The sequence below is a fragment of the Piliocolobus tephrosceles genome, chromosome 8, assembly GCF_002776525.5.
Source record: "Piliocolobus tephrosceles isolate RC106 chromosome 8, ASM277652v3, whole genome shotgun sequence".
Lineage (NCBI taxonomy): Eukaryota > Metazoa > Chordata > Mammalia > Primates > Cercopithecidae > Piliocolobus > Piliocolobus tephrosceles.
Window position 1 is genome coordinate 6,134,870 of NC_045441.1, and position 23,071 is coordinate 6,157,940.

General features: G+C 48.6%; 1 protein-coding gene across 5 annotated transcripts in view; it reads left to right on the forward strand.

Annotated features, from left to right (window-relative positions):
• The first annotated feature begins 2,755 nt into the window (after window positions 1-2,755).
• Window positions 2,756-23,071, forward strand: part of DAGLB (diacylglycerol lipase beta) — a 40,915-nt gene continuing 20,599 nt past the window's right edge. For 2 of the 5 annotated variants that reach the window (XM_023197747.3, XM_023197748.3), the window contains exons 1-6: window positions 2,760-3,080; window positions 4,390-4,541; window positions 14,319-14,490; window positions 15,835-16,093; window positions 17,914-18,036; window positions 20,371-20,498. In XM_023197747.3, the coding sequence (XP_023053515.2) occupies window positions 2,986-3,080; window positions 4,390-4,541; window positions 14,319-14,490; window positions 15,835-16,093; window positions 17,914-18,036; window positions 20,371-20,498 (929 nt within the window). In that variant the 5' untranslated portion in view covers window positions 2,760-2,985. Of the gene's footprint in view, window positions 3,081-4,389; window positions 4,542-14,318; window positions 14,491-15,834; window positions 16,094-17,913; window positions 18,037-20,370; window positions 20,499-23,071 lie in introns of all 5 variants that reach the window. The other 3 variants (XM_023197750.3, XM_023197749.3, XM_023197751.3) reach the window with 3 other exon arrangements.

Consider the following 23,071-nt stretch of genomic DNA (forward strand, 5'->3'; position numbering starts at 1 on the left):
GCTAACATGGCAAAACGCTGTCTCTACTAAAAATACAAAAATTAGCTGTGCGTGGTGGCATATGCCTATAATCCCAGCTACTCAGAAGGCTGAGGCAGGAGAATCGCTTGAACTCGGGAGGCTGAGGGGTTGCTGTAGAACTGAGATTGCGCCGTTGCACTCCAGCCTGGTCGACAGAGTAAGACTTCATCTCAAAAAAAAGAAAAGAAAAGAAAATGAGGCAGGAGAATTGGGAATGAGGGTAATCAATGGTTAACAAGGGGTCAGGCAGAAGCAAAAGATGAGCAGATGCAGCCAGTTCCGGGCAAGATTAGGCAGCATAGAGGCCACACCTGCACTTCTGAGATAACAAGACTGAAGTTTCCACTTCAGCCATGGGTGTTAACCGCATTCTTTCCGCTTAATAAATACCCTAATTGAGGGGTCTCTTGAGCTGTGTGGTCTCTTGAGCTTCGCGTCAATCAATCTGTGCTTTTTACTCCATTTGTTTGTCTTTTGTTGGTTCGCTTTATTTTTGTTGTTGTTGCTTTGTGGGGTTTTTGTTGCAATTTTTATTTATTTATTCATTATTGTTGAGATGGAGTTTTGCTCTTGTTGCCCAGGCTGGAGTGCAGTGGTGTGATCTCGGGTCACTGCAACCTCCATCTCCCAGGATGGAGCGATTCTCCCTCCTCAGCCTCCTGAGTAGCTGGGATTACAGGCATGTGCCACCACATCTGGCTAATCTTTAGGACAGACGGGGTTTCGCCATGTTGGCCAGGCTGGTCTTTAACGCCTGACTTCAGGTGATCCTCCTGCCTCGGCCTCCCAAGTCCTGGGATTACAGGCGTGAGCCGCTGTGCCTGGCCTAATTTTTTTATTTTCAGTAGAGACAGGGGTTCGCCATGTTGGCCAGGCTGGTCTTGAAATCCTGACTTCAGGTGATCCACCTGCCTCAGCCTCCCAAAGTGCTGAGATTACAGGTGTGAGTCACCGCGCCCGGCCCCTTGTGTTGCAATTCTCGGTTCAACGCGCCAAGCACCTCACCAACTCACAGCCAAGACTTTCCATCTGGTAACAGAAATACCTGCAGGAGGACTACTCCTGGCAGAGGAAACACAGAATGTAGAACCTCTGGAGCAAGAATGACCCTGATGTCTTTTCAGAGGGGGAAAAGGTGGCAGGCACTGGGGTGGGTGATGGAGGCAGAGTAGTAACCGGGGAGACAGATAAATGAGCCCTTAGAAACTTTTCATGTGTGACTACCAGGGAAAGGCCTTTGCCAGGGGCTGGAGTGTAATTTTTTTTTTGAGACAGAGTCTTGCTCTGTTGCCAGGCTGGAGTGCAGGGCGTGATCTTGGCTCACTGCAACCTCCACCTTCCAGGTTTAAGCGATTCCCCTGCCTCAGCCTCCCAAGTAGCTGGGACTACAGGTGCGCGCCACCATACCCTGCTTTTTTTTTTTTTTTTTTGTATTTTAGTAGAGACAGGGTTTCACCATGTTGGCTAAGATGGTCTCAATCTCCTGACCTCGTGATCTGCCCGCCTTAGCCTCCCAAAGTGTTGGGATTACAGCTGTGAGCCACTGTGTCCGGCCTGGAGTGTATACTTATGTACAAAATGCAGCCTTGCAAAGTCTCGGGCAGGGGGGCAGGCTTTATCTGAAGGTTCGCAAAGCCACCCTGGCTGCCGAAGAGGGAACAACAGAATGAGAAAGCACAGTGGGGTGATGAGTCCAGGCAGGAGATGAAGGTGGCTCAGACCAGGGTGGGGCGGTGGGGGTTCTGAGAAGCGCTCAGACCCCACCCCGCCAGCTGCAGGGTGGTTTCAGGCCCTGAACTGGAGGGGTTCCTAACGTGGGGCTCCTCACAACAAGGGGCACAGATGGAAGCAATGTTGTCCCATGCTTGCAAGTCTCACAGACCGGGGGGAGTCCCACACCTGCCATAGACAGCCTGGGTCTCTGGGCTAGCTAATTCCTCCCGGCCTGAAGAGTCCCTCCTTATAAAATGAAAATTTCGGTCGGGTGTGGTGGCTCATGCCTGTAATACCAGCACTTTGGGAGGCTGAGGTGGGAGGACGGTTTGAGACCGGGAGTTCCAGACCAGCCTGGGCAACAGTGAGACTCCCATCTCTACGAAACAGGAAAATTTTAAAAAATAGCCGGGCGTGTGGTATGTGCCTTTGGTCTCAGCTACTCGGAAGGTTGAGGTGGGAGAGTCGCTGGAGTCCGGGAATTCAAGGCGGCATTCTGGAGTTCAAGGCTGCAGTGAGTCATGATTGCGCCACTGCACTCCAGCCTGAATGACAGAGCCATACGCTGGCTTCAAACAAACAAACAAACAGGGCCGGGCGCGATGGCTCACGCCTGTAATCCTAGCACTCTGGGAGGCCGAGGCGGGTGGATCACTTGAGGTCGCGGTTCGAGACCAGCCTGGTCAACATGGTGAAACTTCGTCTCTACTAAAAATACAAAAATTAGCCGTGGTGGCGCGCTGCTGTAATCGTAGTTACGCGGAAGCCTGAGGCAGGTGAATCGCTTGAGCCCGGGAGGCGGAGGATGCAGTGAGCCGAGATCACACCCACTGCACTCCAGCCCGGGAAACGAAGCGAGACTCGGTCTCAAAAAAATTAAAAAAACAAAAAACCACCAAAGAAATTACCAAAAAAAAAAGGAAAAGGAAGTATGACCAGAACGGATATTACTGCACTTTTCACGAAAAAGAAAAAGGAAATACCAGAACGGATTTCACCGATGGGCAGACCGGCAATCCACTCAGTCAGCGGCTTCCGGATTAGCGTTTCTGCGCAGGCGCAAAAAGCTTCGGCGGAAGCGGCGGCGTGGGGCTCAGTTCGCGCGCGCCGGTCTTGGCCTCAGCGTGGGCATGCGCAGGGCCCCGCCCTCGCTGAGTCTGCGCTTGAGCGCCGACAATTTGGTGGCGGCGTCCGGAGGGTGCTTCTCTGCGCGCGGGGTCTGTCCTGAGTGCGGGCGACAGGACCTTCGCCATGCCGGGGATGGTACTCTTCGGCCGGCGCTGGGCCATCGCCAGCGACGACTTGGTCTTCCCAGGTTTCTTCGAGCTGGTCGTGCGAGTGCTGTGGTAAGGACGACGGCTATGGGGGCGGTGGAGCGCACCGGGGAGGGAGCGGGGGGCGAGCTGTCCCTTGAGACGGTGACAGAAGTGGCTTCCCAAGCACTGTCGCGGTCCCAGCGCTGGCCACGCATCCTCTTATCGAGTTCTCACCACTGCCCGAAGAGGTGGGCAGTGGTGCTGTGTCCATTTGACGGATGACAAACCGCAGCCCCCAGAGTGTGTGGGCTGGACCCGGGGTCACACAGGGGGCCTGGAAGTCCACGCGTCAGGACACGAGCACCCCTCTGTGTGCAGCCGCGAGACCTGGCCCTGGGGAGCCTCGAGGGTGTCACCGCCGGCAAAAGCCTTGGCCTCGAGGTCTCGAGGCGGGAGCAGCCACTTGTACCCTTCCTTCCCTTTGTACGGAGCACTTGAATCTGCAACATGAAGGATAGGAAAAAATACCGAGCCGGTTGTGGCTGCCTTTCGTGAGAAGCAGACAGGCTCAATATTCAATGCTGTTGTCTTTCAAAGTGTGGAATCAGTGGGAAGTGGCGTTGGTACCTGAAGTCTGTTCCCAGAGGATCTGTGCAGGGCATGAATCATTGTTATGAAAAAGTAGATTCTTGGCCGGGGGCCGTGGCTCACGCCTGTTATCTCAGCACACCGAGAAGCTGAGATGGGAGGATTGCTTGAGGGCAGGAGTTGAAGACCAACTTGGGCAACATAGTGAGACCCCTTTTCTTTTTATTTTTATGAGACAGGGTCTCACTCTACTATCCAGACGGGAGTGCAGTGGTACGATCACCACTCACTGCAGACTCAACCTCCTGGTCTCAAGCGATCTTCCCACTTCAGCCTCCCAAGTCGCTGGGACCACAGACTCGTGCCACCACGCCCAGCTAACTTTTTCTATTTTTTGTAGGGATGGGGTCTCCCTATGTTGCCCAGGCTGGTCTCCAACTGCTTTGCTCTAGTGATCTTCCTTCCTTGGCCTCCCAAAACTGCTGGGATTACAGACATGAGCCATCGTGCTAGGCCTAGATCTTTTATTGTTGGCAGTTATATTCCAGGACAGGTGCAGTGCCTCATGCCTGTAGTCCCAGCACTTTGGGAGGCCAAGGCAGGAAGATCGCTTGAAACCAGGAGTTCATGACCAGTCTGGGCAACATAGCAAGACCCTGTCTCTACAAAAAGAAAAAAGAAAATTATATTCCAAAGTGAACCTTGCCTTGTTTTGGAAAATATTAACTCCTTTTATTTCTTTGTATCATGTTTTACACAGCAGCTGCTTGGATTTCATTTCTGACCCTTCCCTTTTTTTTCTTTTTGCCAGGTGGATTGGCATTCTGACGTTGTATCTCATGCACAGAGGGAAGCTGGACTGTGCTGGCGGAGCCCTGCTCAGCAGTTACTTGATCGTTCTCATGATTCTCCTGGCAGTTGTCATATGTACTGTGTCAGCCATCATGTGTGTCAGCATGAGAGGTAAAAAGTAGCCTTTTCTGTTTGATACCTATTTTTTATTTTAATAGCTTTATTGAGATATAATTCACATACCATACAATTCACTTACGTAAACTTTCCAATTCAGCAGTTTTTAATATAATCACAGAATTGTGCAACCATGACCACAATCAAGTTTATAACATTTTCTTCATTCCTAAAAGAAATCCTGTACCAGGCAGGACACGGTGGCTCACACCTGTAATCCCAGCACTTTGGGAGGTCGAGGTGGGTGAATCACTTGAGGCCAGGAGCGTGAGACTAGTCTGGCCAACACAGTGAAACCCCATCTCTACTAAAAATAGAGAAAATTATATTGGCGCATGCTTGTAATCCTAGCTGCTAGGGAGCTGAGATCGCGCCACCGTACTCCAGCCTGGGTGACAGAGTGAGACTCTGTCTCAAAAAAAAAAAAAAAGAAAGAAAGAGATCCCGTACCTATTAGCAGTTACTCCTCATTTTCCCCAAACTCTTCCAGCCCTAAGCATTCACTAATTTGCTTTCTGTCTGTGTACATTTGCCTGTTGTGGACATCATGTAAGTGGAATTCATTCACTGTGTGGCCTTTTGGTCTGGTTTCTTAAACTTAGCGTAATGTCTTCAAGGTTCATCCCTGTTTTAGCATGTATCAGTACTTCATTTTTATGGCTGAATAATAGAGCATCGAATGAATGGACCACATTTTATCCATTTGCTAGTTGGTAGGCATTTGGATTGTTTCCATTTTTCACCTATTATGAATAATGCAGCTGTGAACATTTGCATACATGTGTTTATACAGACCTGTTTTCATTTCTCTTGAGTATGTACCTAGGAGTGGAATTACTGGATCATGTGGTAATGCTCTGTGAAACCTTTTGAGGAACTGCCAGACTTTTCCGAGCAGCTGTACCATTTTACATTCCCACCAGCAGTGTATAAGGGTTCTAATTGCTCAACACTGTTATTATATGACTTGTTAATTATTGCCATCCTAGTGAATGTGAAGTGGTAGCTCATGATTTTGTTTGGTTTTGTTTTTTGAGACAGAGTCACACTCTGTCGCCCAGGCTGGAGTGCCGAGGTGTGATCTCAGCTCACTGCAACCTCCCCCTCCCAGGTTTAAGTGATTCTCCTGCCTGAGCCTCCTGAGTAGCGGGGGCTACAGGCCATTTGTTTTTTATCTCATGGCTTTGAACATTTCTTTGATGACTGATGATGTTGAGCATCCTTTCATTTGCTTATTGCCCATTCGCATATCATTTTTGTGGAAAAGTCTGTTCAGATCTTTTGCCCAATTTTAGACTAGGCTATTTATCCTTTCATTTTTTATTTTTATTTTTTTGAAATAGAGTCTCCTTCTCTTGCACAGGCTGGAGTGCAGTGACATGCTCTGCTCACTGCAGCCTCCGTCTCCTGGGTTCAAATGATTCTCGTGCCTCAGCCTCCCATATAGCTAGGATTACAGGCGCCTGCTATCACACCTGGCTAATTTTTGTATTTTGAGTAGAGATGGGGTTTTACCATGTTGGTCAGGCTTGTCTCGATCTCCTGACCTCAAGTGATCCGCCTGCCTCAGCCTCCCAAAGTGCTGGGATTGCAAGTGTGAGTCACTGCGACTGGCCTCTTTTATTTTTACATTGTGAGGGTTACAACTATTTTGTTGTTGTTAGAGACAGTGTCTTGCTCTGTTGCCCAGGCTAGAGTGCAGTGGCACAGTCATAGCTCACTGCAGCCTCAAATACCTGGGCTCAAGCAATCCTCTCATCTCAACCCCCAAGTGGCTGAAACTACAGGCACGTGCCACCATACCTGGCTAATTTTTTTTATTTTTATTTTTTGTAGAGACAGGGTCTTGCTATATAGCTCAGACTGATCTCGAACTCCTGGGCTCAGGTGATCCTCTCGTCTTGGCCTACCAAAATGCTAGGATTACAGGGGTGAACCACTGCGTCTGATCACCTATTCTTCATATATTTTTATATGTGTTACGGTTTTCTGTAGATAACCATTTATCTGAGAATGTCTCCAGAAGTGTTGGAAACCTTCCCTGTTGGATTCGTCTGCTTCACAGGATGATGTGAGCACTGTGGTGACTAATGAAGGAATGCATTCATAGAAACGATTCCTCGGTCAGAGGCAGGGCTGTGTGGCATGCCACCATCTGCCATGTTTTAGTCTTTTGTCACTGCTTGAATTGAGATGGACGAGGTATGCATATCAGATGTACGCTGGAGGTGGAGGTGCACTGGGAGGCGCTGGTGATACAGTGAGTGACGGCATCAAGATCTTGATGGTTTGGAATAAAGGGCTGAAATGTAAAAGGTGTTAGCTCATAGGAGAAATGTAGAGGGTAGAAATGTCAGCAGCAACATCTTTCATGAGAAAAAGACCTTAGGGTTTGGGATGACAAGCAAGAGTGGCATGTGCATGCTTACCACAGTAACATAGAAAATGGAGCTCTGTGCCGGGCGTGGTGGCTCACGCCTGTAATCCCAGCACTGTGGGAGGCCGAGGCAGGCGGATCATGAGGTCAGGAGATCGAGACCATCCTGGCTAACACAGTGAAACCCCGTCTCTACTAAAAATACAAAAAACTAGCCGGGCGAGGTGGCGGCGCCTGCAGTCCCAGCTACTCGGGAGGCTGAGGCAGGAGAATGGCGTGAACCCGGGAGGCGGAGCTTGCAGTGAGCCGAGATTGCGCCACTGCACTCCAGCCTGGGCGATAGAGTGAGACTCAGTCTCAAAAAAAAAACAAAAAAACGGAGCTCTGTGTATTTTATTTTATTTTTTTATTTTGAGACAGAGTTTCGCCCTTGTTGCCTAGGGCTTGACTGCAGTGGCATAATCTCAGCTCACTGCAACCTCTGCCTCCCAGGTTCAAACAATTCTGCCTTAGCCTCCCAAGTAGCTGAGATTACAGGCACATGCCACCGCACCCAGCTAATTTTTTTGTATTTTTAGTAGAGGCAAAGTTTCACCATGTTGGCCAGGCTGGTCTTGAACTCCTGACCTCAGGGGATCCGCCCACCTCGTCCTCCCAAAGTGCTGGGATTGCAGGTGTGAGCCACCGCACCCGGCTAGCTCTGTGTATTTTAGTATGCCTCTAGAAACATCCAGGCAAGGAGACTGGATTAATAGAGGCTCCACGTTTGTGTTGGCCCCCAAGTGTAGGCTGTCATTGGTGCCAGAGGCTTAAGGAAAGAAAGGAACCATGTGTACAGTGTGGCTTCAGCACTGGGAAGCTTCTTTTTGAAGGTGAAGTATTGAGACTGATGTCATTTCAGATACAGCATTATCTAACTTACTTGCCGTTTTTTGTTCATCTCACATTCTGGTTAGACCACTGAGTTTGTGGCTGTCATAGCAGGATCAGATTGGAAGCACTCAGAGTACTTTTTTTTTTCCTTACGTGTTTGTTTGTCTTGAGATATTTTTGGTGTTGGGATGCCTTTACATCCCTGTGAGGGATGCTTATATTCACTCAGTCCCCTCCTCCTGGACACTTGTACAATGCCTACATCATCATGTACTTGTGGTCAGAGCCCAGAAATCATCTGTGGGTTGTCGGGCTGTTGTGGGTTGTCTGTCCCACAGCCTCCTCCAAACAGAACCTCACTTTGTTTTGCCCCTTATCCCCACATACCAAGTATGCGTCAGAGAAGCAGACCCTAGGCCCAGCTCACGTAGCGGTGATCAGTTCAGGAACAGACACATGACCCAGTTTGGCCCAGTGAGAGTCAGGGAGAGTTTGGTGGAAGGTTCTGGGGAAATGCTTCCTTGCCCCTCTAGGAAGGACCCAAAAGCCATTTGTCATCACTGTCCCTCTGGCTGAAGCTGCATCTCCACTCACAGCCCAAGGTGAGCTGACATACAGAACAGGGGAGAGCTGGGAGAAGCACAGGGAGGTGGAGCCGGGTCTCGGTCAGGGCAGCCCTGACGCCATCCTGCTTCTGCCCTCAGTCCCTCGAGTCAGTGTGGCCCTTACTGCTTTTCAGCCAGTTTGAGTTGAATTTTCTGTAACTTGTGGCTAGAGTTTCCCAACCAAACTGAAAACGGTGTTTTACAAAAACATATTTGTTTGTCAGTTTGTTACACATAACATCATATGCCTTATTAAAAATATGTATTAAAAAAATTAGCCGGGCGTGGTGGTGGGCGCCTGTAGTCCCAGCTACTTGGGAGGCTGAGGCAGGAGAATGGTGTGAACCCGGGAGGCGGAGCTTGCAGGGAGCTGAGATCTCACCACTGTAATCCAGCCTGGGCGATAGAGCGAGACTGCCTCTCAAAAAAAAAAAAATTGTATTGAAGGCCAGGTGCCGTGGCTCACACCTGTAATCCCAGCACTTTGGGAGGCTGAGGCAGGTGGGTCACAAGGTCAGGAGATTGAGACCACCCTGGCTAACACGGTGAAACCCCACCTCTACTAAAAATACAGAAAAGTAGCCAGGCAGGGTGGCACGCACCTGTAATCCCAGCTACTCGGTAGGCTGGGGCAGGAGAATCACTTGAACCCGGGAGGCTGAGGTTGCAGTGAGCCAAGATCGCGCCATTGCATTTCAGCCTGGGCGACAGAGCAAGACTCTGTCTCGAAAAAAAAAAAATTTTTGTTTAATTGTCAGTTTGTTACATATAACATCATATACCTTATTTAAAATATGTATTGAAGGGTAGGAGCAGTGGCTCACATCCCAGCAGTTTGGGAGGCCGAGGCAGGGGGATCATGAGGTCTGGAGTTCGAGACCAGCCTTGCCAACATGGTGAAACCCCATCTCTACTAAAAATATAAAAAATTAGCTGGGTTTGGTGGCGGATGCCTGTAATCCCAGCTACTTGAGAGGCTGAGGCAGGAGAATCGCCTGAACCTGGGAGGTGGAGGTTGCAGTGAGCCAAGATGGTGCCACTGCACTCCAACCTGGGCAACACAGCGAGACTCTGTCTCAAAAAAAAAAAAAAATTATTGAACAGAATATACCTACTAACTGTATAGGTATTTTGCAGACGAACACCAAAAGGAAAGGTTAAAAGACAAATGAGGAAAAAATATTTGTAACACATGAGACACAGAGGCAGTCCCCTTAGTAATAAGGGCTTCTATAATTAAAAAAAAAAAAAAAAAATCGGCCGGGCATGGTGGCTCACACTCGTAATCTGAGCATTTGGGAGGCTGAGGCTGGTGGATCACCTAAGGTCAGGAGTTCAAGACCAGCCTGGCCAACATGGTGAAACCCTGTCTCTACTAAAAATACAAATATCAGCTGGGCGTGGTGGCGAGTGCCTGTAGTCCAGCTACTGGGGAGACTGAGGTAGGAGCATCGCTTGAACCCAGGAGGCAAAGGTTGCAGTGAGCCGAGATCGCACCATTGCACTCTAGCCTAGGTGATAAGAGTGAAACTCCTTTCCCCGTTCAAAAAAAAGAAAGAAAAAGAAAAAACCAATGGTCAGTAGAAAAATGGGCAAAGAACATGAACAGTAAAGGAAATATAAATAATTTGTATTTATTTTTATTTAGAGATGGAATCTCACTGTGTTGCACAGGCGGGAGTGCAGTGATGGGATCTCGGCTCACTGCAACCTCCGCCTCCCAGGTTCAAGCAGTTCTCTGCCTCAGCCTCCCGATTAACTGGGATTACAGGCACACACCAGCATGCCTGTCTAATTTTGTATTTTTTGTAGAAACCATGTTGACCAGCTGGTCTCAAACTTCCCACCATGGCCTTCCAAAGTGTTGGGATTACAGGCGTGCGCCACTGTGCCTGGCCGACATAGCTAACTTCTGTTGTCCCTTTTGTTTCATAAATCAAGTCCCAATAGTCTGTCATCTGAGCTGAAAGAATGCTTCTTTAGCTTTTGGCTGATACTTGTCTCTAAGAGGAACATCACACGTTGTGAGGGGAATATTTGGAGCAGGTGGAATTCAGTTCTCTCCATACAGAAGACGGATCCTCTTCTTCTGTTCTGCAGCTCCATTGGGGAAAACTTTTTTTTTTTGGAGACAGAGTTTTGCTTCTGTTGCCCAGGCTGGAGTGCAATGGCGCCATCTTGGCTCCCTGCAACTTCCGCCTTCCGGGTTCAAGTGATTCTCCTGCCTCAGCCTCCCAAATAGCTGGGATTACAGGCATGTACCACCACACCCGGCTAATTTTGTATTTTTAGTAGAGACGGGATTTCTCCATGTTGGTCAGGCTGGTCTTGAACTCCTGAACTCAGGTGATCCACCTGCCTCGGCCTCCCAAAGTGCTGGGATTGCAAGCATGAGCCACCGCGTCCGCCATTTGGGGAAAACATTGATACTGTGGTAGTTTTTTTTGAGATGGAGTCTCTCCATCACCCAGGCTGGAGTGCGGTGGTGTGATCTCAGCTCACTGCAACCTCCACCTCCTGGGTTAAACCGGTTCTCCTGCCTCAACCTCCCGAGTAACTGGGATTACAGGTGCCCACCACCACGCCCAGCTAATTTTTGTATTTTTAGTACAGATGGGGTTTCGCCATGTTGGCCAGGCTGGTCTCGAACTCCTGACCTCAGGTGATCCACCCACCTCGCCCTCCCAAAGTGCTGGGATTATAGGCATGAGCCACCACGCCCGGCCTAGTTTCTATTTTTTATTTGAAAACCTCCCACATGAAATCCTACTGTTGCACCTTGTGGGAGGTTTGATTAGGGGTGGTCCACCCTTATGACTACCATGTTTTGACAGAAGAACACTTTTGACATACAAGGTCTGCCTTGTACCATGTGGAGCTTTGATTGTGGGATGCCTCCATGTATCTCCTCTGTGTTTGTATCCCAAGAGCTCATTGCTAAGCTGGGTCCGAGAAGGTTGCAGCAGTGACTCTAGAAGTTGAGTGTACCGACTCTGGGACCTAGGCCTTCCTTTCATTGCTCTTCCATAAGTGGCCGTGCCCGACGATGGATGATAGGGTTACTTAACCAAGACAGTGGTGAGGACATTACATTTAGGAATGCAGCTGTGCTCGTTGGTTATGGGACCAGTGACCTTAAGAAGCCTGCTGCAGCAGCCAGGTCCATACCAGCATCTGTTTATCTTTAGGAAAAATAAAAGGGAAATTTTTTCTTTTTTCTTTTTGAGTTAGAGTCTCACTCTGTCACCCAGGCTGGAGTGCAGTGTCATGATCTTGGCTCACTGCAACCTCCGCATCCTGGGTTCAAGTGATTCTCTTGCCTCAGCCTCCTAAGTAGCTGGGACTGCCTGAGCGCACCACCATGCCCGGCTCATTTTTTATATTTTAGTAGAGATGAGGTTTCACCGTGTTGGCCGGGCTGGTCTCGAACTCCTGAGCTCAGGCAGTCCATCCACTTCAGCCTCCCAAAGTGCTAGGATTATAGGGATGAGCCACCACACCCGGCCAGAATTTTTTTCTAGGCAGGCAAAAATGTGTAAAGGAGATTTTCTCAGTATCATCATCATCATCATCACCATCTTTTTAAAAAAATAATCAGAGATGCGGTCTCTTTGTGTTGCCCAGGGTGGTCTCGAACTCCTCAGCTCAAGCAATCCTCCCACCTTGGCCATCCAATGTGCTGGGATCAGTATCTTATTTTCTGGAACCTTAATCAGAGCAACTCCATCTCTTGATTCCTTGTCTGCGAATTTCATTAATGCGGTATCAACAGTTGCCATCACAGTTGGAGTTTCAGGTCCAGGTGCTGCTGACATTATGATGTGTCTGTTTTTAGAATCTCAGCCCTTCAGGAAGCAGCGTGTATGCAGATACTGTTTCCTGTTTTTCTGGGGTGTTTGGCCATTGTTATAACAAGTTTCAAATATAAACTGTGTGTTTTTTGTTTGTTTGTTTTGTTTTTAACATAACCTGCACCCTTTCCCCCTCAGAGAGGTTAGTGTTATAATTATTTAGCTTATAAAATTTTGTCTTTGTGCTAAAAATGAGGCTGTTAGTGCCTAATATTTATTTATTTTTGCATTTTTATGAATATTATTATACTTTAAGTTCTGTGGTACATGTGCAGGTTTGTTATGTGTGTATACATGTGCCATGTTGGTGTGCTGCACCCATTAACTCGTCATTTCTATTAGGTATATCTCCTAATGCTATCCCCCCCTCCTCCTTCCACCCCCCGGCAGGCCCCGGTGTGTGATGTTCCCCACCCTGTGCCCATGTCTTCTCATTGTTCAATTCTCACCTACGAGTAGGAGCATGCGGTGTTTGGGTTTCTGTCCTTACGATAGTTTGCTCAGAATGATGGTTTCCAGCTTCGTCCATGTCCCTGCAGAGGACATGAACTCATCCTTTTTTGTGTGTTAGTGCCTAATATTTTAAGATGTGACTATTTAAGTTATTCTAACAGAAGATAATTTTTGGAATATGAAAGTTGTTTCCTGGCAGGGTGCCATGGCTCATGCCTATAATCCCAGGACTTTGCGAGGCCAAGGCGGGCAGATCACTTGAGGTCAGGAGTTCAAGACCAGCCTGGCCAACATGGTGAAACCCAGTCCCTACTAAAAATACAAAAATTAGCCAGGTGTAATGCCTCTAATTGCAGCTACTAGGGAGGCTGAGGCAGGAGAATTGCTTGAACCTGGGAGGCGGAGGTTGTGGTAAGCTGAGATCGCACCACTGCACTCCAGCCTGGGCGACAGAGTGAGACTCCATCTGGAAAAACCAAAACAAAAATTAACAAAAACCCCCACAAAAAAAAAAACTGTCTATGGGACCATTAGGCCTCATTCAGTGTGGTGGTGTGCACCTGTAGTCCCAGCTACCCGAGAGGCTGAGGTGGGTGGCTCACTTGAGCCTGAGAGGTTGAGGCTGCAGTGAGCCGTGACTGTGCCACCACACTCCAGCCTGGGCAAGACAGTGAGACCCTGTCTCCAAAAAAAAAAAAAAAAGTCGCTATTATGCTGTCTGAGCTTTAGTTTCCTCGTAGGTAAAATGAGATAATGACTAACCCAGTTATTGTGGGGTTAATCCCACACAAAGAAGTATGCACATAAAGTGTTCTGGTATGGTGTCTAGAACAATATAGGTCTCAAAGGGACGTGGAGCTTATTTTTCTGGCTGTTAGAACTTGGGTGACCATCTATCCCTGTTTGCCTGGGACCATTCTGTTTTGTGCCTGTTGTCCCAGCATAATAATAATTCTTTTTTAAAATTTATTTTTGTTTTTTGAGACAGAGTCTTGCTCTGTCGCCCAGGCTAGATAGAGTGCAGTGGCGCAATCTCAGCTCACTGCAACTTCCGCCTCCTGAGTTCAAGCGATTTTCCTTCCTCAGCCTCCCTCAAAAGTAGCTGGGATTACAGGCACCTGCAACCACGCCTCACTAATTTTTTTTATTTTTAGTAGAGTTGAGGTTTCACCATGTTGGCCAGGCTGGTCTTGAGCTCCCGACCTCAGGTGATCCACCTGCCTTGGCCTCCTCCCAAAGTGCTGGGAGTACAGGTGTGAGCCACCGCGCCTGGCCCCAGCATCATCATTAATAGTCCCCTTTTTTGCTCTCAGAAGTATACCAGTTTGGGCCATGATTTTATCATCACCCCAGTTAGAACCCAAAAGTGTTTTTAATGCCTGGTAAATCTTTAAAAGGAGCCCAAGACTTTTTGTCACGTTTCCTATCCTCACTTTCTCACTTGCTCTCTGACTTAGGTGCTGATTACCAGTTAGTTACAAGTAGAAAAAGTCAGGAGGCGGGTGTGTGCACAGTACAAATGTATGCTCTGCAAAAACTGTATTTTTGCAAAAAGGAAGCTCTTCATCTCTGAGGAAGCAACCGAGCAGTCGGAACGTTTTTTGTATTTCAGGAACGATTTGTAACCCCGGACCGCGGAAGTCTATGTCTAAGCTGCTTTACATCCGCCTGGCGCTCTTTTTTCCAGAGATGGTCTGGGCCTCTCTGGGGGCCGCCTGGGTGGCCGACGGTGTTCAGTGCGACAGGACAGTTGTGAACGGCATCATCGCAACCGTCGTGGTCAGGTGAAGTCTCCCTTCTTCTCTTTGAGTTTCAGTGGATTTGACACATAGGTGAACAAACCCTTCTAACATGACAGAGAGCCCGGCGTCCCTCCGACTTCCTGAAATAGTTAGAAATTGGAGTTAGTTTCTGTGTAACTCATGAAAATTTAGAGACACTGTTTACCCATGATACACAACTCATCTTTTGTTATACATGTATTGATGTAGATTTCTTTCCTCACTGGTTCTCTCTTTTCTACATTCCCTTCTCTCTCTCTCTTTTTTTTTCTTAACGTCTTTTATTCCTAACCCTTCTCTTATAAGAATTCGAAAGAAAACCGAAGACCAAAACCCGGGCAAAAACTAAAACTAAAGGTATGAAAAGAGATACGGTGTCCAGAAGTGGGACAGGGAATAATATTCTAGAATGATAAGGTTTTCGTGTTTTCTAGGCGAAAAATCTTAGAGATGATGCAGTTCCGCCGCCTTAACACCCTCTGTTCTAGATAAGGAATTAGACCTGGGCTGTTGCTGCGTTTCCCGAGTCACACCGCCAGGGGGCAGCAGAGCCCCTTCGGGAGGGGCATCTTCCCGGTGGCGTGTGCTCCTGAGTCCAGCGTCTTGCAGTGTGGAAATATTTAAACATATAGATGAAAGGCCTATCAGAGGACCCTGTGATAAGGAAGTTCTTTTGCTTTCCTGAGAAGAGCCCTGAGGCACTGAAGGGGAAGGGCGTACGTCATGGTCCCAGGGCCATACAGAGAACAAGTGCCCGCTGCTTCCGGGCCCAGGCTGCAACTCTGCCCAGCGGACACCTCCCTGTTCCTTCTGTGGCCTTTACTGTTAGCGCAGGGCCTGGGTTAGTCATTGATTTATAAGGAACTTTCTTTTTTTTTTCTTTGAGACGGAGTCTTGCTCCATCACCAGGCTGGCGTGCAGTGGCACCATTTCGGCTCACTGCAATCTCCGACTCTCTGGTTCAAGCAATTCTCCTGCCTCAGCCTCCTGAGTAGCTGGGATTACAGGCACCTGCCATCACATCCAGCTAATTTTTGTGTTTTTAGTAGAGATGGGGTTTCCCCATGTTGGCCAGGATGGTCTTGATCTCCTGACCTTGTGATCTGCCCGCCTCGGCTTCCCAAAGTGCTGGGATTACAGGCGTGAGCCACCACGCCCAGCCTCATAAGGAACTTTCTAGAAGAAAGTTGCTTGCCTCAGGCAGGTTCCAGGAGAGCTGCATCTTCCTCGGTAATAGGACTCTCCGTGGTAGAGACTCAGAAACTGAACCCGGAGGAGGGACCCCGGACACCTGCGTCTGGGCTGGGGCCCGCAGTCACCGAGCCTTTTCCTCTCTCTGTCTTGCAGTTGGATCATCATCGCTGCCACGGTGGTTTCCATTATCATTGTCTTTGACCCTCTGGGGGGGAAAATGGCTCCATATTCCTCTGCCGGCCCCAGCCACCTGGATAGTCATGATTCAAGCCAGTTACTTAATGGCCTCAAGACAGCAGCTACAAGCGTGTGGGAAACCAGAATCAAGCTCTTGTGCTGTTGCATTGGGAAAGACGACCATACTCGGGTTGCTTTTTCGAGTACGGCAGAGCTTTTCTCAACCTACTTTTCAGTAAGCCAAGGGGATCTGGTTTGGTCTCTTTCTTCTGTTTCAGTAAATGCTTCTGATGGAGCCGGTCCCTCTGTTCCCATAAAACAGCGTTTGAGAACTTGGTGTCTTTTGGTGTGTGGGGGGTGGCGGGAGACACTCTTGTCTGTGATGAGTCCTCCAGGGAGCAGTTCACTGCAAGAGCCACGCCTTCTCAGACCCTGAACCCCAGCAGGGCTTGTCTTCGTACTGACACCCACTCACTACCCTGTCAAGATGCTGGATTAGCCTGTAAGGAACCACATCACGGACGCTGGACACTGCGAATCATTTGCAGCTGGTACTGAGCAGATACCAAGCACAGGCAGTGGCATGACCCGAGGTTGGAATCAGATAGTGGCTTCTTCCCACTTTATATCATGACGGAAATGTCGACGATCCTCCTTTTGGAAGTCAGTTTGAATAGATGATTGCAGCACAGAAGGAAGCGTCATTCTAGAGCGATTTCTTCCGCGATTTGACAATGCTTTTTTTTTTTTTTCACATGCAGTGGGTCATTTTTTTATGTGACATTCTCTGCTAAATGCTGTTACATTCCGTACTGAGACGAGGTAAGGGAGGAAGAGTCCTCTGCTCATCCTGCACACCTGCCAGCCTCTCTTCCCACCTCTGTGCTGTCTGACTTGGCACCATTCAGGGCTGGTCCTGGAGCCTGACACCAGGCCATAGCAGCAGCCTCCGGAGAGGGAAGAGGGAAGCGTGGCCCTGAATAAGTTAAAGGAGTGCTTCACCTTAGTCTTCAGATATTTGGAAGAGGGAAGAAGAGAAGCTGGTTATTTCTAGAGGATGTCGTAATCTACATCACAGGCAGAACTGATGGCTCAGTGGCCGAGTGGCCAGTATATTTTTCCTTCTTTCTTTTTTTTTTTTTTTTTTTTGAGACAAGGTCTCTCTTTGTCGCCCAGGCTGGAGTACAGTCACGCAATCTTGGCTCACTGCAACCTCCACCTCCTGGGTTCAAGAGATTCTCCTGCCTCAGCCTCTCGAGTAGCTGGAGTAGTACAATAGCTGGAATGACAGGCACCCGCCACCACGTCCAGCTAATTTTTGTATTTATAGTAGAGACAAGATATCACCATGTTGGCCAGGCTGGTCTCGAACTTCTGACCTCAGGTGATCTGCCCACTCGGCCTCCCAAAGTGCTGGGATTACAGGCGTGAGCCACCACACCCGGCCAGTGTATTATCCTTTCTTACGGGCTACAAGTACCTGGAGGTGATTGAGAATTCCTGACTCCTCCATTTCTTGGAGAAAAAGGATATGTCAGGCCCAAGGCCCAAGAAGACTCACTGTCTATTGCTTTCCTAGCTTAGGGTCCTTTTTGAGGCTTGCCATACCCTGTGAGTATGAGTTTAGTCTCCTAAATCTCTACCATCCACTGCGTTTCAACAAAACCTTTCCAGCATCTTGAGAAATGAGAGTATAAATGTGGGCTAAAATGGTGCATTGCTACAAAAACGGACAATTTATCCGTTGATTTCTCCACTTTACAAAATATTTGAAGTCGATTAAAAATAGTTGAGTCACTTGAAGTGAAATTTGAAGACAGGCGAATAGCATTTTTATATTCTCCAGTGGACTTGTCTGAGGGCAGGATGTGCAAATGTATTCAGGTCACGTAGAGAAGCGCTCCTGCCAGGAGCAGGCTTTTTAACATATCTCCGTGTCTAGAAATGTCTCTGTGTGTGCGTGTATGCCTATGAACTCTAGAAGACCGGATTTTAGAGAACCCGGGGGCGTTGCCTGCTGGGTTTTATGACAGGCCATTGTGGTTTTCCACCCAGGACACAGATCTGGTGCCCAGTGACATTGCGGCGGGCCTCGCCCTGCTTCATCAGCAGCAGGACAATATCAGGAACAACCAGGAGCCTGCCCAGGTGGTCAGCCACGCCCCAGGGAGCTCCCAGGTGAGCCCGGCTTCATGGAGGGTCCAGTTCCGACACTTCCACCTTTTGGTGGGTCTTCAGAATCTTCCAGCTCACCTACAGCAGTTTCCTCCTGCCTGCCTTCCTTCCCCTTTCTCCTCCCCACCGCTTCCCCTCCCCTCCCCTCCACCCCCCTCCCACCGCCGTTTTTTTTTGTTTTAAGACGGAGTCTCGCTCTGTCGCCCAGGCTGGAGTGCAGTGGCACGATCTTGGCTCACTGCAAGTTCTGCCTCCCAGGTTCACACCATTCTCCTGCCTCAGCCTCCCGAGTAGCTGGGACTACAGGCGCCCCCCACCACACCTGGCTAAATTTTTGTATTTTTAGTAGAGACGGGGTTTCACCATGTGAGCCAGGATGGTCTTGATCTCCTGACCTCGTGATCTGCCCACGTCAGCCTCCCAAAGTGCTGGGATTACAGGCGTGAGCTACTGCGCCCGGCCTCCCCTCCCCTTTTTTCTTTTTCTTTTCTTTCTTTTCTTTTTTTTTTGAGACAGAGTTTTGTTCTTGTTGCTCAAGCTGGAGTGCAGTGGCACAATTGGTTCACTGCAACCTCCACCTCCTAGGTTCAAGTGATTCTCCTGCCTCAGCCTCCCAAGTAGCTGGGATTACAGGCATGTGCCATCACACCTGGCTAATGTTTTGCGTTTTTAGTAGAGATGGGGTTTTGCCGTGTTGACCAGGCTGATCTCAAACTCATGACCTTAGGGAATCTGCCTGCCTCGGCTTCCCAAAGTGCTGGGATTACAGGCGTGAGCCACCACACTGGGCCTATTTTTAAAATATTTTTAAAAAATCATTTTTTTAACTTTTCTTTTAGGTTCAGGGGTACCTAAACAGGGTTGTTACACAGGTAAACTCATGTCATGAAGGTTTGTTGTAGAGATTATGTTTTTACCCAGGTACTAAGCTAGGACTCTACAGCAGTTTCATTAGCAGTTGGGTTGGAATCTGATTGGCGACTTCCACGGGTTGTGTGGTATCACCTGTCAGGTGAGGCATCTTCCTATCACCTGGAGTTCAGGTAGTGGGAACCCATTCCTGGTCACTTTATCATCCATCATATCATTTTATTTTATTGTATTGTATTGTATTGTATTGTATTTTTATTTTATTTTATTGTATTTTATTTTTTTGAGATGGAGTCTCACTCTGTCGCCCAGGCTGGAGTGCAGTGGTGCAATCTCAGCTCACTGCAACCTCCGCCTCCTGACTTGAGGCAATTCTCCTGCCTTAGCCTCCATAGTAGCTGGGACTACAGGTGTGCGCCACCACGCCCAGCTCATGTTTGTATTGTTAGTAGAGACAGGGTTTCACCGTGTTGGCCAGGCTGGTCTCGAACTCTTGGCCTCAAGTGATTTGCCAGCCTCAGCCCCTCAAAGTGCTGGGATTACAGGCGTGAGCCACTGCACCCGGCCACATCCATCATATCTTAGAAAGCTTGTGTTTGAGGAAATTTGCTGTTCAATTCTATGCATGAGAACAATTCCTCCTGGGATGGGGACTGCAGTTCTCCCTGGGCGTGTTTGCTTGCTTCTCTGGGGCTGGGGGCAGAAACAGTTCAGCTTTGCTTGGTCATAGTTTTCCTGCTACAGGTCGTTATGTTTTTGAGAGAGAAAATTGCGCATAGACGGTATACATTTTCGCTGGTCCAGGTTAAGCCACTCAGTTCTTGGCAGCTCGTGTGTGGCAGCGGCATGGAAATGTACTAGTTTCAGGCATCTAGATAGGAAGCCCTGGCTCATTTCAGTAAAGACACCAGGAAAGTCATTGGAGTGTTTTTTACTGTTAACTTCCCCCGTGCTTGCTGTGTTCCTATAAAATGAGGAGTCAGGCCAGGTGTGGTGGCTCACGCCTGTCATCCCAGCACTTTGGGAGGCCGAGGCGGTTTGATCACCTGAGGTCAGGAGTTCGAGACCAGCCTGACCAACACGGTGAAACCCCGTCTCTACTAAAAATACAAAAATTAGCCGGGGGTGGTGGTGGGCTCCTGTAGTCCCAACGACTTGGGAGGCTGAGGCGGGGGATTGCTTGAACCTGGGAGGCGGAGGTTGCAGTGAGCTAAGATTGTGCCACTGCGCTCCAGCCTGGGCGACAGAGCAAGACTCTGTCTCAAAAAACAAACAAACAAAAAAAAATGAGGAGTCCATGTCAGTCTGTATTGAAGGAGCAGTTTTGCCTGTGGGCATCTGAGGGTTCTGTTCAGTGAAGGAGCAGGAAGAGTCGGGAGTTAGAGTTCAGGTTTCAGGTCTCAGTGTGTCAGTCCACTGTGTCGGGAGTTCCCTTAATAAGCAGTAGTTTTTGTCCTTCTCTTGCAGGAAGCTGATCTGGATGCAGAATTAGAAAACTGCCATCATTACATGCAGTTTGCAGCAGCGGCCTACGGGTGGCCTCTCTACATCTACAGAAACCCCCTCACAGGGCTGTGCAGGATTGGTGGTGACTGGTGGGTTGGCACAGTCTCAGCCTCCATAGCCATATTTCCCTTAAAAAAAAAAGCTTTCTATTTTGAGATATTTCAAAAACTTGTAAGAACAGTGCAAAGAACTCCCATGAATCCTTTACCAAGAGTCACCAGCTGTGACTCATCTGGTCACATGTGCTGTATCACTCTCTCTCTCTCTATCTATATATATATATATATATGTATATATATATATCCATCACATGTTGTCCATGACAAACATCCTATATGTATCTCTATATATATGTATACACACACACACGTATTTTTTTTTCCCTGAGCCATTTTATTTTATTTTTCCCTTTTTGAGACAGAGTTTCACTCTTGCTGCCCAGGCTGGAGTGCAGTGGCGCAGTCTCAGCTCACCGCAACCTCTGTCTCCGAGGCTCAAGTGGTACTCCTGGCTCAGCCTCCTGAGTATTTGGGATTACAGGCGCCTGCTACCAGGCCCGGCTAATTTTCTATTTTTAGTAGGGATGAGGTTTCACCATGTTGGCCAGGCTGGTCTGGAACTCCTGACCTCGTGATTGGCCTGCCTCAGCCTCCCAAAGTGCTGGGATTACAGGCGTCAGCCACCAGGGCCGGCCTCAAGTAATTTTTGTATGTTTAGTAGAGATGGGGTTTCCCCATGTTGACCAGGCTGATCTCGAACTCCTGACCTCAAGTGATCTGCCTGCCTCAGCCTCCCAGAGTTCTGGGATGACAAGGTGTGAGCCACTGTGCCCAAAGTCAGTAATACCGTTTTTAGCAATTTTTTTTCCAATCCAGGATGATGCATTGCATCTAGTTTTCATGTCTCTTTGGTCTCCTTCAAGTTGTAAGTTTCTCAGCCATTCTTTCGTTTCGTGATACTGACATTTTGAAGAGGACAGTGCAGCTATTTTGTAGAAGGGCCCTCGATTTGCATTTGTGTGATGGTTTCCCTGTGATTAGATTTACATTTTGCATTTTTGGCGGGAATGGTCCATGACAAACATCCTTCCTAGTGTATCATATTGGGGGATACACGATGCCGCTTTGTCCCGTTTCTGGTGATACTAACGATTGCTTGGCTGAGGTGGTGACTGCCAGCCTTGAAATCATTTAAATATCTTGTCCGGGGCCGGGCATGGTGGCTTAAACCTGTAATCCCAGCTTTTTGGGAGGCTGAGGCAGGTGAATCACTTGAGCTCAGGAGTTGGAGACCAGCCTGGGCAACCTGGCAAAACTCCATCTCACTAAAAATATAAAAATTAGCTGGGTGTAACGGTGTGTACCTGTAGTCCCAGGTGCTTGGGAGGCTGAGGCAGGAGAAACACCTGAGCCCAGGAGGCTGAGGTTGCAGTGAGCCGGGATTGCGCCACTGCACTCCAGCCTAGGTGACAGAGGGAGACCCTACTTAAAAAATAAATTAAATAGGCTGGGCACGGTGGCTCACACCTGTAATCCCAACACTTTGGGAGGCCGAGGCGGGTGGATCACGACGTCAGGAAATCAAGACCATCCTGGTTAATGTAGTGAAACCATGTCTCTACTAAAAATACAAAAAATTAGCTGGGCATCGTGGTGGGTGCCCATAGTCCCAGCTACTTGGGAGGCTGAGGCAGAAGAGCTACTCCCGGAGGCTGAAGCTCCGGGAGGCGGAGCTTGCAGTGAGCCGAGATCACATCACTGTGCTCCAGCCTGGGAGACAGTGAGACTCCGTCTCAAAAAAAAATAATAAATAAAATAAATGTATATGTCTAGATCTCACCAGGTGCAGTGGCTCATGCCTGTAATCCCAGCACTTTGGGAGGCCAAGGCGGGTGGATCACCTGAGGTCAAGAGTTCAAAACCATCCTGACCAACATGATGACTCCCCTTCTCTACTAAAAATACAGAAATTGGCCGGGCGCAGTGGCTCACGCCTGTAATCCCAGCACCTTGGGAGGCCGAGGCAGGCGGATCACGAGGTCAGGAGATCGAGACCATTCTGGCTAACACGGTGAAACCCCATCTCTACTAAAAATACAAAAAGCCGGGCATGGTGGTGCGCGCCTGTAGTCCCAGCTACTCGGAGGCTGAGGCAGGAGAATGGCATGAACGCGGGAGACGGAGCTTGCAGTGAGCCAAGATCGTGCCACTGCACTCCAGCCTGGGCGACAAAGCAAGACTCCGTCTCAAAAAAAAAAAAACAAAAAAAAAAAAAACAGAAATTAGCTGGGTGTGGTGGTGCACACCTGTAATCACAGCTACTTGGGGGGCTGAGGCAGGAGAATCACTTGAACCAGGGAGTTGGAGGTTGCAGTGAGTGGCGATCACAGCCATTGCACTCCAGCCTGAGCGACAGAGCAAGACTGTCTCAAAAAGAAAAAACAAAAACCAAAACAAAATAAAAAACAAATAAATAAATGTCCTGTCCCTCTTTGAATTCTCATCTGGCAGTACAGCATCCGTTGATTCTTGTCTGAATCGCTTATTACCAGGATGGTGGCAAAATTGTGATTTTTCTTTCTTTCTTTTTTTTTTTTTTGAGATGGAGTCTTGTGATCCTGGCTCACTGCAATCTCCGTCTCCCAGGTTCAAGTGATTCTCCT